This window comes from Penicillium riverlandense (assembly GCF_028828495.1).
Source record: "Penicillium riverlandense strain IBT 135883 chromosome Unknown utg000001l_segment0_segment0, whole genome shotgun sequence".
NCBI lineage: Eukaryota > Fungi > Ascomycota > Eurotiomycetes > Eurotiales > Aspergillaceae > Penicillium > Penicillium riverlandense.
Window position 1 is genome coordinate 5,017,914 of NW_026643194.1, and position 12,610 is coordinate 5,030,523.

The following is a 12,610-nucleotide window of genomic DNA, read 5'->3' on the forward strand; positions in this document are numbered from 1 at the left end:
GTGTTTCATCGTGATCTAGACCGTTGAGGCAGAGCAAAGTGGAGCTTCTACGTTGCGCCGTCCTGCTAATTATAGATGTGCCAATGTGCCGTAGACGTGTTGGACCAATTGCTTCTTCAGGAATGGCTTTGTAGGATCCACAGTCTATGTACCCTTTGTATGCTGTTTCACTCTCAGCTTTCATTGAACTAAATTTTCCTTTGGCGTAAAATGTCAAAATTTCCCCAGGCACACCCGCGGGAGACCCACACGCCCCCATGCGTGGCCCGCCACTAACTATGACAGTTGGAGCGGGTATTTCTCCCGAATGGTTTTGCCATATCTGGAAAAAATAATGGGGATGGGAACAAATGCCAATGAAAGGAATCCCAGCAGTGAGTTACCCCATCCATAACCAAGCGTCGCGAAAAGTTTCGGCCCCGCCAGTGGAAGCAACGCACCCACCAATGATCGGGAGGCTGTGAGAGTTGCGTTGCCCGACGCCGCGTAGCCCGGGTAGCAGTCGATAACATAGGTTTGAATGGGGAGGTACACGCCCATCATGCCGAAGGTAAAGGGCATCATGCCGATAATGGGGACAATCCAGTGAACATCCTTTTCCACGGACCAACCGTACCAGAAGAAGCTGATGGGACAGAAGGCAGCGTAGAAAATCATCATAGGCAGTCTCATTTCTGGCTCGAATTTGCCGCCGTTGCGTTTTTTCATTTTCAACATGGTCCGATCGTTGGTGAGTGCGGTCGATATTAACCCGGCAAGAAAGCCAACGCCGATGCCCAAGTATGCTAGCCCTGATATCCCGGTCGAGAATCCGTACTGGCTCTTGAAGACTGACGGAATCGTCGTGAAAAATAAGTAAAGCATTCCATATACCACTGCCATGTACATTGAGAGCAGGAAGACGATGGGCGACTTGCAGAATAGCAAGATTGGCCGCATCAAGCCAACCTTCAACGTCGTTGTGGCAGACTTCTTATCGCCTTCCTTTGCGTAGGCACTGCGGAGGTCCGCCCGACCAAGCTCCTTTGCTAAGCGCTCGGTCTTCCACCTGATGAGAACAGAGGCATAAGTCTCCTGGTTGAGGATTTCGATCCCGATCGACATAACGCCTCCAACAATCAAAAGCACCCAGAACACCCAACGCCAACCGATGGTTTCGCCAATGAATCCTCCACAGACCGGTCCAACCACAGGGCCGATTAGAGGACCCATGCTCCAGACAGAAGTTGCCAGACCGCGCTTCTCGATGGGAAAGAGGTCGGCGATCACACCCGCCCCCAAAGTTAAGCAACCGGAGCCGCCAACACCGGCAAACAGCCGGAATATAATCAAGCTCTGGATATTGGGCGCGAGGGCACAACCAATTTGCCAGACGACGAAAAACCAGTTGGCTGCGCTGAGCACAACTCGGCGTCCATAGATCTCGCTCAGGGGGGCGAGCAGGAGTGGACCAAACTATACCCGCAATCAGCATATCCCTTTTCAATGGGCAGACGCATACATACAGCATAACCCAACAAGTAGATACTGATACTAAAAGCAAGCAATGTCTCGGTTTGAACCCCCAGGTCTTCGCCGACATAACTAATAGTCGGCGAAAACATGCTCGACGCGAGCGGCGAAACAAAGGTGATGCCGCTCACCAACCCGAGTAATCCCCATTTCTGGCCCGAGGGGAAATTCTGAGGGTTTTTGGGATCATCCTGGCCGTCCCAGCCAACAATTCCACGACTGAGATCGGTTTCTGGAAAGCGGGGTGTGTCTGGGGTCGCGGTTTCAGCATCTTTCTCAGTGTCTTTTTCCGTGGTTGGAGGTTGACCGGCATTGTCGGTGGAGGAATAATTTGTGTTTATAGACTCTGAAATGGTCTTTTCTGGCGTGCTCTCCTGCGTTGGAAGGTCCATGCTCACTAAGTGAGAGCGGGAACAACCCCGAGATTAAAGCTTGTGTTGGATCTATATCGGCGGACAAGCCGAGTATCCGGACCGGTCCTTGAAGACCGATGGGATCGGAAAGGGGCAAGGACAAGAACTAACAAGTGTGAAAACAAGAATCAAAACCAAAGCGCATCTCCCAGGAATATTTTCAGGGGAATTCCAGGATTTTCTTAGCGGGCACACTACCAGTTTTGTATACCGTTTATGGTCGGGTTGTGATTCATAAGCCGATGGCAGATGCATAACTAAGGCTCGAGCATAACGGGGTCAGTGCGCAGTCGGACTGCATCTCTCGGTGTGGGATGCAAGAGCGCAGATTGTTATTATCTCAAGGCTCGAGCCGGCTAGTTATGCTAACTAGTATTTTTTTACAATACACACACAATTCTCTTTGTGCCACACTAAAAACTCCACTATAAGTCTTCTTGCCCCTCAAGCGCATCTTAGATGTCCCGTCCCACAGGTCTTGTCGCAACCCCGCTCATCTAGTTTGTCAGGGTCATATTGTAGAACAGATCCGCTCACAGATTCCAACCCAGTATCATGAGTACTATAGTACTCGATAATATCGATCCCCAAACCCATGACTTTGCTCACTTCAAGGAAAGGTACCGTATCTTAAACTGGATGAGGTCTCTGTATATACCGCACATTCCAATCTTGGTGTTCACGTTTGGAGCTCCAACAACTTCGCGAGAGACACTATATGACCCAAATTTAAACGTTCATGCAAATGGTTTTGATTCTCCGCATTAGAAGTTGCGCGTGATCGATTTTGACGGACAAAAGTCCCCTACTCTCTTAAGAGGCAGCATATATGGTCTAAAAATTGGGAAACAAGACCATTTAGTCTATATGCCCAATTCAAATTAGGAAATATCTTCCAGAAGAGGAATATCAACCGGTGGACCAGCCAGCACGAACATGATAGCACTGTGAAGGGGTGGAAAGAGGTTTCCCATATCGGGCTTCGAATGAGCCAGGCAGAACCTCCGCTGGAGTCTGTCCCCACTAGACAGATCGGATCTCAAGGACCTATATAAGGTATGCCCTCCGACTTGGGCAAAGTGTGAATGCAGAGAAGAAGACCGAGCCGCACGCACTGCTCAAGGAACGAACAAGTCATGTCCAGACCCGGCAACTAGCGCACCCAGAAAATTTCCCTTGGCACAAATTCTCCATGCTACACTGACAGCAGACGAACCGCCGCTGCTCCCGCCAACCCACGAGCTGAGCGCGGCTACCACAGCAGCGGCGTCCCCGCGCGGCACGCGGATCCAGACAGTATCGCACTTCTTCACGTTATTTGATTGTGCCGTACATGTAGACTGTGCATCCGCATCCGGCAATTCATCTTCTATTTTTAAGATATCAATTGGAATGGCAGTTCCCGTGAGACCGAGGAATTGGGATAGCGCGGCAGAGAGGTATGTGCGGGCCGAGAGAGCGTCAAGGGGTTGAGGAGAGGAGCCGGGTTGTGGAATTCTAGTATTAATGGTGTTAGCTGAGATTATTTCACGTAAATGAAGACAGGGGTATCGCTCCTGCGTACAGTCGGAGTTTGAGATAAGTCCAGGGCGGATTGCGGGAAGTGAAGTGGGTGACTTTTGGCTTGGACGCGTCGGATGCTTTGCGCTTTGGTGTTTTGGCGGCAGGAGAATTAGCAATTGCCATTTTTTCGCGCTCACTGTCTGCCATGGTCTCGGCGGAGATTGGGTTGTTGGAAAGTGAAGTTGAAAGAAACTCCAAGTTCAAGAGTGGAACCTCGGTCACGGGATGCCGACCGCCAGATCTATGTCAATAGGTAGGAAAAGACATGCTATTATATGAGCCTGGATTGTTCAATTATCATTCTTTGACTCTGATAAATTAATATTTGGATTAATATTCTTGAATTTCCACGACACTTAACCTGGGTTATGCATAGTTTATCGGTTCTGCCAACATGGAGGACGAACCATTTTCGCACCGTCTATCGCCCTTTATTCTTTTCTTCTTCTTGTTTCAATTTATCCCTCACCCTCTGTAAGAATTCTTCTTTCCGATCGGTAGCAACATCCATGTCGCGTACGCAAACCGTTTTCTCTCGGGCCTTGAGCCCACGAACCACTTCAACACTAGATTTGGGGACGTTGAAGATCTATGTATTTTCTCGCAATGACATCAGTAACTCGAGCGGTTTGCCCCTTTGCAATAAAAGCACATAGAAACAAGCAATAGAATAACAAGCGTACCTCAGCGAATACCTTCGAGACAGCAAGATTGGCCGCCCCGTCGCGCGGAGGTTCTGCGACTGAGACCTCAATCTTGTCTGCATCGACAGCTCTGATCCCCAGTCGCTGGGCAGAGGCATTTGGTTTCACAGAGCAGGTTATGTGGAGATTGTAGCTATCACGAGAGGCGTGTTGGGATTTGACTGTGGATTGGACCAGGCGGAGGAGTGTTGGGGGGCGAATTGACATGCTTATAGGACTTGGAGAAAGGCACTAAGTTGTCCCACATGGTGAGAAAATGGTTGCTTGTGGGAATAGTAACAGAGCAAAGACAGGAGCCCCTCTTTTCCCTTAGCTTCGGGAGTCGAAATGTTGATCTTTACTAATTTCTTAGTCAAGACATCCTCCGGGCTACTATGAAAGAATGTAAGGTTTAAACCTAAACCCCCCATGGCATTTAAGCTTCAAAAACAGCACCTATAACCGATCGAGCGAGCCTCTCCATGATCAAGTCTCTCCGTGACATCAGATGTCTGCGTCATCTCAATCGCTCCATCATGGTAGAGAAAAGGGCAAGTTGCATTCTCGTCCATGAAAATGTACCGCTTAACCCCTCACGGCAGAACCTTGTCAGCCGGTATTTGGCGTGCGTCCTGGTCGGAACTCCAACATATGGGATCCTCCTTCCACACGCATGATTTGCCCTTTGATCTGCAACTCTAGTTTTGCTTTATTGCCAACGTGCACGTGCATTCCAAGACTCACTAATAAATGTGGTTTCCTTTTCATTAGAAAACATGATTGTTTGCACCTCTCTTCTACTCTAGATCCTACTTAACTGGCTGCGGAAGCCATTGTATGGGCAAGTAGCACCATCTGCGCCCGTGACTAGCTTGCCCAGGTTTCAGGGACCGACAGCGGCTACATCTTATCGCTAACATGCAAGCCATCCAGAAATGATCTTCTTGAGATCGGCTGCGCACCTTGAACGACAGCCTGATACCACTTGTCGACTCGACTTCTAAATGTGTTTCATTGCTTCATTGTAAATGTCTACTTAATCTAGAAATTAAAACAGGAGAATGCTATCCAAGCTAGAGAATCCAGCGGCCACACCTCCCTCGTTCACCTCCTTTCCTTTCGTCCTTAGTAACCATCCACCTTGCTCGTTATGAAGAATTTTCCCTGTGTTGTCCCACAGAATGGTACCGTATACACCCAGCTCGGAGATAACGTTGCCACGGAGAACTTCGCCATCATTTCGTAGGGCGACATTCTTGGCATGGGCAGCGGGGTTGATCAGCTCCATGAGAACCCACCCCTTCCAATCCGATTCAGGAATAGACCGCAGGAACTCGGGGATGTCAGACTTGTAGATGTTATTGCCTCCGCCTTCTCGCTGAGGTTTGAGCACATGGTTCATGGCCGTCTCGAGGTTGAGGGCGAGCTCTCTACCTTGTCCGTGAGACGACAAGTCATATTGTGGAGCAAAAGTCTCCCGCAGTCTTGCAATAATGCCGGGATCGGTGCCTTTCAGGAAAGCAGACAGATGGTCGGGTCCAGTGGGTTCCGCCAGGACTTGTTGCACCTTCTTGCATCCAGACAGCTGGTTCAGCACAGTGGGACACTTGATAGCTGCTGACCGCTCCAGGTGCGTTCGAGCCTCCCAGTCCTGGGCGGATTTGTATTCATCTGGCGCATAGTAGGCTCGAAGATAAACGGTTGTCACTTCAAAAGCCGACTCTGGGGCATGAGGAGGTCGATACACCAAAGGACGAGCAGGATTCGAATTGGAGATAGATGTTTGGTTGAGGATCTCTGAGCTGGCCACACGGAAAACAGGAATTTTGTGGTGCGTGGTCAGACGTTTCGACACCGCCAGCTGGTCGAAGATATTGCGTTCGCCGTCCTGAACTACGAATGCAATACCCAGTGGTAGACTAGGAGTGGATTTTGACGGCCCGTAGGCCTGGTGTGCTGCCGCCAGGCCTGCCGCAAGGGTTTCTACAGCAGAGTTTTCCGGTGGTACTCCGGACTGCAGCAGAGGATGAGGCGGATAGCTTGGAGGAGAGGTAAGGAGCTCGGTATGCATCGATCGGACAAGCGATGACAGTCCTCCAAAGGAGGACGAGATGGTGTTGAATTCGACCTGCTTCAAAGAAGGAGCAGCATTGGCTGAGACGTGGGCCATGTAGTCGGATCGGAACAGGCCTAGGGAGAGATTCTGGACATAACCCTCCTTCTGAACTGCCAGATGCACTTTCCAGAGATTCAACACGAAGTCATCCACATCAATCAGGCTGCAGACGATTTAGTTTGAGGTATCTGGAAGGACGGCAGCACTCTTACTCTTCAATAATCTTGCCCAACCAAGCCTCGTTGCACGTAATTGCAGCATACAGCTCATTATACACAGCCTGCAGCGCATTTGCCTCCTCAAAGCAACCCTTAGGAAAAGGACTCGGGAAAAGGGTCACTGGCGCATTGGTCGCCAGCACCCCGTTGGGATCTGCACCCGCGGGAAGAATAGTTGGAGATGGCCGAACAGTGAGGCCATTCTGGATAGCCCAATCCTTGGCTGTTTTCACCAAATATTTCTGCTGCTCAGGCGACAGCTCTGGAGGATAACTCGAATAGATTGACTCCATGGCTGTATTCAGTCTCTTACAGCAAAGAGAAGTTTGTAGAATAAGGTAGAGTCAGTCTGCCCACCGGGTGTCTCAGCATCCCGCATCTATTATTAATCAGTTTCTGGCTCAGGGCGGGCGGTGAGTCCCATTTTGCCGGAATTAAAAAAAAGTGGCTAGGCCGAAGTAGTCAACAAACGACCTCTACTTCTCGGCTTTTTACAGCTCTTCTTGCCCGGCACGACAAAAGCGTTTATTCGTGCGTGCTGACTTCTTTTCACACACCACACCCCTTCTCTTCCTGCCTGCAGTCTGACTGACAGCTCATGGAACTACTTTCTTGACGGCCGCGGATCTTCATTGGTCTGGGTGCCAGCTCCATGGTGGGTAGTCTGAGGCTTAGAAATTTGAAGAGGAACGGTTTCCTGACATATTACAGATACATATCCTGGAGAAATGACCTCTGAGGTCCCGGACCCTGATCCAGCTGACTGGGGAGTCGATGAAGTCGTCAACTTTCTCTGTCGGGGCACGGCTGTGTGGTCGCAGGCCACCAACGCGCCCCGACCAGACCCCGCCACGCTCGAAACTGCACTCCGTGATAACCTTGTGACTGGAAGTGTGCTGCTCAACCATGTCAACAACGAAGCTCTGCGAGTCGATCTGGGCTTGAAGCCGCTGGGGCATCGTAGCAATCTTCTGACTGCTATTGACTACCTTCAGCAGCGATCACCCAAATATCAAGTCTCTAAGAGGATCACGGATGATTTGCGCCGGCCCGTTGGGGAACATGCGATACCTAAATTCTCTCGCAGCCCCCCTCCTCGTCCCCCGGCTTCTGCGCCAGGCCTACATGGGGCAAACGTCAAATCTCCGCTGCCGAGCACCTCCTTCGATTCCCCGAGCCTTCCCACTCACGATACCACGCCCGCGCCTGCCTGTCCTCAACAAGCACCTCGAAGGATCGCGCCTCAGAAGATAGCGGAAATCAGCCAGCCAGATCAGGAACTGGATTCACTCAGCTTGGTGCCCTATAAAGGGGCCGGCTTGTCACACAATCAACCCAGTCCCGATCAAGGCCAATTCTCGGATGATGATTCCCAGAAGCAAAATATCCCATTACTCCAAAAGAAGAAAGTTGATTTCCGTTTTCTTGAAGAGTACCTGCTTGAGAAGTACCCCCCGGGGAGGGATGATGAGAATGCTCTCCCGGCATATGGTGACTCCGGTTCAGAAGGGCAGTACGATGAGGATACTTGGGAAGAGATCCTGCATGAGCATCCGGAATTCGCAAGCAAGCCCGCTCGTCTTCCAGACGCACAATATGATTCTGTTGTTTCGGAGTTCATATCCCAGCACGAAGAATGGTGGCGGCAAAACCAGTTGCCAAAGGAGACACGGAAAGCGCGCCGTCGGTGGATCAAATCGCGAAACCATGACTCTGTGGACTTGGAGAAAAAATCCGAAGATCGTCAACTGGCTCTCCTCGAGAGACGCCTGCAAACGCTCCGAAAGACGATTGGCGAAGTCGATCATCACTCGGTGGATGGGTTGAAAAAGGCATGCGGGAGTTTGGAGAACACCATCTCGGATATCTGCCGACACAACTACACTCTGTCAGTCTTGGATCAAAAGGAATGCCCGCCTGATGTGCCCCGAGCTCCACGGACCCCAGGAGCGAAGAAACCCAAGTCAACGTCCGAAGAAGAGGAAACATTGAGCTCAGAGTCCGCAGAGTCCTCGTCAGAGCAGCCCGTCAGCGACTTTATCGTTGAAGACTCTGATGATGCTGAAGTTTACGTGAGTGAGAGTGATGAGCCTTTGGTTCTATCACAGAGGAGCTTGTCTGCGACTTCACTTGCTGCTCCTCGATCCCTGGCCTCTTCGTCATCGTCTTCCTCCAGTGGAGATAGTAAGCCTACCAGGTCGTCTCTAAAACGACGGGAGCCCTTGGTCCGCCCTGCCATTTTTGACAATGAGAATGTCGAATCTGTGGATCTTACCGGTGATACACCTGGTTCGATGGACATAGACGCTGGTTACGAAATCGCGACACCTCCAGTCAATCCAGTTGATTCACAGGTGTCAACCAACTCCTATCTGAATGACAAGATGCAAATTGAAACGCCTCTATTGAACCAGCTATCGATTGTCAATACGAGGTCGTCAATGTCCCCAGCGCCGGACCTTGGTTCCAACCTGCTCCTTGAGCCTCCACCAACGGCAAGGAAAACTGTTGCAGTCTCCGATTCCCCAGCGGCCAGAAAACCTGTCCCGGTCCCAAAAAGGGGTATTTCCGATCAGCCACGCTCCACAGACTACGCAATAGAGCTTGGTAGAGTTGCAAGACGCGGCTGGCACGAAATCCATGACCGGATGGGGATTCTGGCAAAAAGCGTTACCTCTTTGCCTTCACACGAGCTCGCGAAGTTTTCCAGGTTCTTGTCCGGATTTTTCGAGTCAAGCCATCGGGGCTTAGTTCAGGAGGCACTGCTGTCATTCATAGATGAGAAATGGGAGTTACACTCCGATGAGGATGAGAAGGAGTTTGCTTCGCGGATGGCGGCTTTTTTTATTTCTTGGGTGAATCGTGTCTCGCTCAAGGAGAAAGGCCTCGATCCACAGCATGCCGAGAACGCGCTCAACAAAATAGATCCGGACAGTCCTGAATTTGCGCAATTCCACCGGGCACTAAAGGGTCTCGTCCTTGCTCACAAGCCTGGGCAGTTGAAAGCGATCCCGGATAAGAAAGTGATTGAAATCTCCACCGATACATCCTCCGGTGTAACTACTCCGTCTGACGCCTTGGACTCGCAGTCCAAAAAGCGGAAGAGACATGTTACTGTGAGACAGGAGACCCAAAACGCGCAGCGGCGAGCGAAGGCACGGCAGGATGAACAGGGCAAGGCACGAGAAGCCCTGCTCAAGTCAAGAGAATTCATGGGCATCAGCAATAGTGACCCAACCAACCAGGCGGTCACTTTCAAAGATCCGATCATCTATCTCGACCCGCATATTGGAGCACAAGTCAAGCCACATCAATTGAAGGGCATCCAATTCATGTGGAGAGAGCTGATCGAAGATGAGACCGGTACGGGTTGCTTGCTCGCCCATACCATGGGACTGGGCAAAACGATGCAAGTGTAAGTCAATGGATCGTATCGCGCTATGATCTATTCCCATTAACAGGCCCATAGGATATCCCTTCTGGTCACAATCGCAACCGCTGCGGCGTCAGAGAACCCCGGTATTCGCAATCAGATTCCCGATAGACTTCGTCGTTCTCAGACGCTAGTCATATGTCCGTCTTCATTGATACATAACTGGCGTCAAGAGTTTATGTTATGGACCTCGGCGGACAGCCATCTCGGTACAGTCAGGTCTATCGACATAACGAAACATTTTGGAGACTTTAACAAGCGAATTGAAACAATACGAGCTTGGGGCAAAGAAGGCGGCGTGCTTATCATTAGCTACGATATCCTTCGGCAGCTGGTCCAGAACAAAGAAACCAAGTCTAGGCCGAAACCTCTCACCGACGAGGTTCATGAAGAGGTCAAGGGTTATTTGGTCAACACACCAAACATCGTCGTGGCTGACGAAGCGCACAAGATGAAAAATCCGGGAAGTGGAGTTGCTCAGGCCACTAGCACCTTCAGGACCAAGAGCCGCATTGCTATGACCGGTTCTCCTCTTTCCAATTCGCTCGAGGAGTATTACTACGCGGTTGACTGGATTGCACCCGGCTATTTGGACGACCCTGCGACATTCAAGCATATCTACATGGAGCCAATTGTGACAGGACTTGACATTGACAGTACTCGGAGCCAACGAAGAAGGGGTCTCATGAAATTAAAAGTGCTGAACGGGATATTGGCTCCCAAGGTTGACCGCGCCGATGTTTCTGCGATCGCGGCGGATGTTCCTCCCAAGACCGAATTTCTTGTTGCTGTGCCCTTGACGCCCTTGCAAAAAGAGATTTACAATACATACGTGGATGCTGTGATGAAAGATGGTGAGATGCCAAATACCCAACTTTGGGAGTGGATTGGTTTTCTGCAGATCCTCTGCAACCACCCGTACGCTTTCCGGGAAAAACTCTTGAATAGAGGCATCCCAAGTGCAAATAGCGGGGTTGAACAAGTTTCGAGAGACCCGAAGCTCCCACCTCCTGTCCTTGCCCGGCTATTTCGGCTTCTCAACTCAGTTCCTGACCTTCAAGACCCGTATCTGTCCAACCGAACCCTTCTACTCGACAAAATCCTTGACGAGTCATACAAAGCAGGCGACAAGGTCTTGGTCTTCACTCACAGTATTCCTACCATGGATTTTCTGGCGACGCACATGGACAAAGCGAATCGAAGTTATTGCCGCCTGGACGGACGGACACCAGTCGCGGCACGACAGGAGGCCACGCAGAAATTCAACGAGAGCGACAAACATCAAGTCTATTTGATTTCGACCCGTGCCGGGGGCCTTGGGCTGAACATATTTGGGGCAAACCGCGTGGTAATTTTCGACTTTGCCTTCACTCCAGTATGGGAGCAGCAAGCCATCGGGCGTGCATATCGTCTTGGACAGAAAAAGTGCGTCTTTGTCTATCGCTTCCTTTCCAGTGGGACGTTCGAGGAGGTTGTCTGGAACAGGTCGCGCTTCAAAACCCAACTTGCTACTCGAGTTGTCGACCAGAAAAACATGGTGCGCGATTCCTCTAGCAACGCGGCCGTGTACATGTTCTCAGTGAAGGAAAATCAGCGCCAGCCTTTTAATTCCTTGTTCGGGAGAGACCCGCATATTCTGGACAAGATTATCACCAGCAGCCTGAGCGACGCAATCATGCAGATTTCCCTCACTGATTATCTGGACGACGAGAACGACCGCCTCACCGAAGAGGAACACCAGAGTGTGGCGAAAGAATTGGAAATGGAACAAATTCGGCGAAATGACCCAGATGAGTACAAGAGACGGCAACATGCAGCAACCATAGTGGAGAAACAACGGCGTCAGGCGACGCTGGCACAAGAGCTACAGCAGCGGCAGGAGTATCTACGAACTCTTCAGCAGGACCGAGCCCAGGCAATGGCAGTCTTAACTGAGAATTGCGGAGATGATCCTAGTCAGCAGACCGTCAGACAAGATGCTCAGCAACGATTGGCAATCATCGCCTTTCAACAGAAACAACTCATGGAGCATGGCGTGATGCTGTCGATGCAGGAGGCATCACCGATGATGCCACCGGCTAAGCCAATGCAACATCCGCCATCCATTCAGTCTTTTGTTGTTCCTTCCAGTGGGCACAACGTTGGTCCGCCTCCCCTAGGACCAGTCCAAGCCTCGGGTAACCCGATCTCGCCGTCTGGATCCCCGGGCCACCGGACGCTGCCTCCATTACGGCCCGATGCAAGTCTGATTTCTCAAAAACCATTCCAAGTGCAGGCTTGCCACGAATCTCCCGCCACGACAGTACAGACAGTGTCCAGGCCCGCCTCTCAGAATCCGTACCAGCTGCAATCCGGCTCTCTCCCTCTGCCCCCGCGGCCTGCAAGCGCCAGCCAGATTGGCCAGGGCGCGCCGCCCGCTGTGGCTCAGATTCTAAATCCCAGTACGCCCGAAAAGCCACCCACCGGCCGTCATGGAAGTGACGCATCGGTTCAGTCGGCACCGATGGAGATGAGTGACGACGAAGGCCTAATCCACTAAATGACACTGTTCTTCTTCTTGCGCTTGAAAGCTGCATTTACGGCTTCCATGACCGCTCATGCCTTTTTTTTTTTTTTTTTTTTTTTTTTCCTTGCTGATTTGATGTTAATATGATACCCCTTTACGACTGTAC

At 51.0% G+C, this 12,610-nt stretch overlaps 4 protein-coding genes across 4 annotated transcripts; 1 reads left to right on the forward strand and 3 right to left on the reverse strand.

The window, feature by feature from the left end:
• Nucleotides 1-276: 276 nt before the first annotated feature.
• N7474_002030 (MFS transporter) lies at nucleotides 277-1,904 on the reverse strand (the record flags this gene model as incomplete). The annotated part of the gene is made up of 2 exons (XM_057193445.1): nucleotides 277-1,455; nucleotides 1,506-1,904. 2 exons carry the CDS (start codon nucleotides 1,902-1,904, stop codon nucleotides 277-279), a joined length of 1,578 nt encoding a protein of 525 aa, XP_057058398.1.
• A 1,139-nt stretch (nucleotides 1,905-3,043) lies between these two features.
• Nucleotides 3,044-3,635, reverse strand: N7474_002031 (uncharacterized protein; the record flags this gene model as incomplete). The annotated part of the gene is made up of 2 exons (XM_057193446.1): nucleotides 3,044-3,422; nucleotides 3,490-3,635. 2 exons carry the CDS (start codon nucleotides 3,633-3,635, stop codon nucleotides 3,044-3,046), a joined length of 525 nt encoding a protein of 174 aa, XP_057058399.1.
• A 1,584-nt stretch (nucleotides 3,636-5,219) lies between these two features.
• N7474_002032 (glutathione synthase) lies at nucleotides 5,220-6,798 on the reverse strand (the record flags this gene model as incomplete). Its single annotated transcript, XM_057193447.1, has 2 exons — nucleotides 5,220-6,450; nucleotides 6,500-6,798. 2 exons carry the CDS (start codon nucleotides 6,796-6,798, stop codon nucleotides 5,220-5,222), a joined length of 1,530 nt encoding a protein of 509 aa, XP_057058400.1.
• Nucleotides 6,799-7,233: 435 nt separating this feature from the next.
• N7474_002033 (putative SNF2 family helicase/ATPase) lies at nucleotides 7,234-12,477 on the forward strand (the record flags this gene model as incomplete). Its single annotated transcript, XM_057193448.1, has 2 exons — nucleotides 7,234-9,920; nucleotides 9,975-12,477. 2 exons carry the CDS (start codon nucleotides 7,234-7,236, stop codon nucleotides 12,475-12,477), a joined length of 5,190 nt encoding a protein of 1,729 aa, XP_057058401.1.
• Between the last annotated feature and the right edge of the window lie 133 nt (nucleotides 12,478-12,610).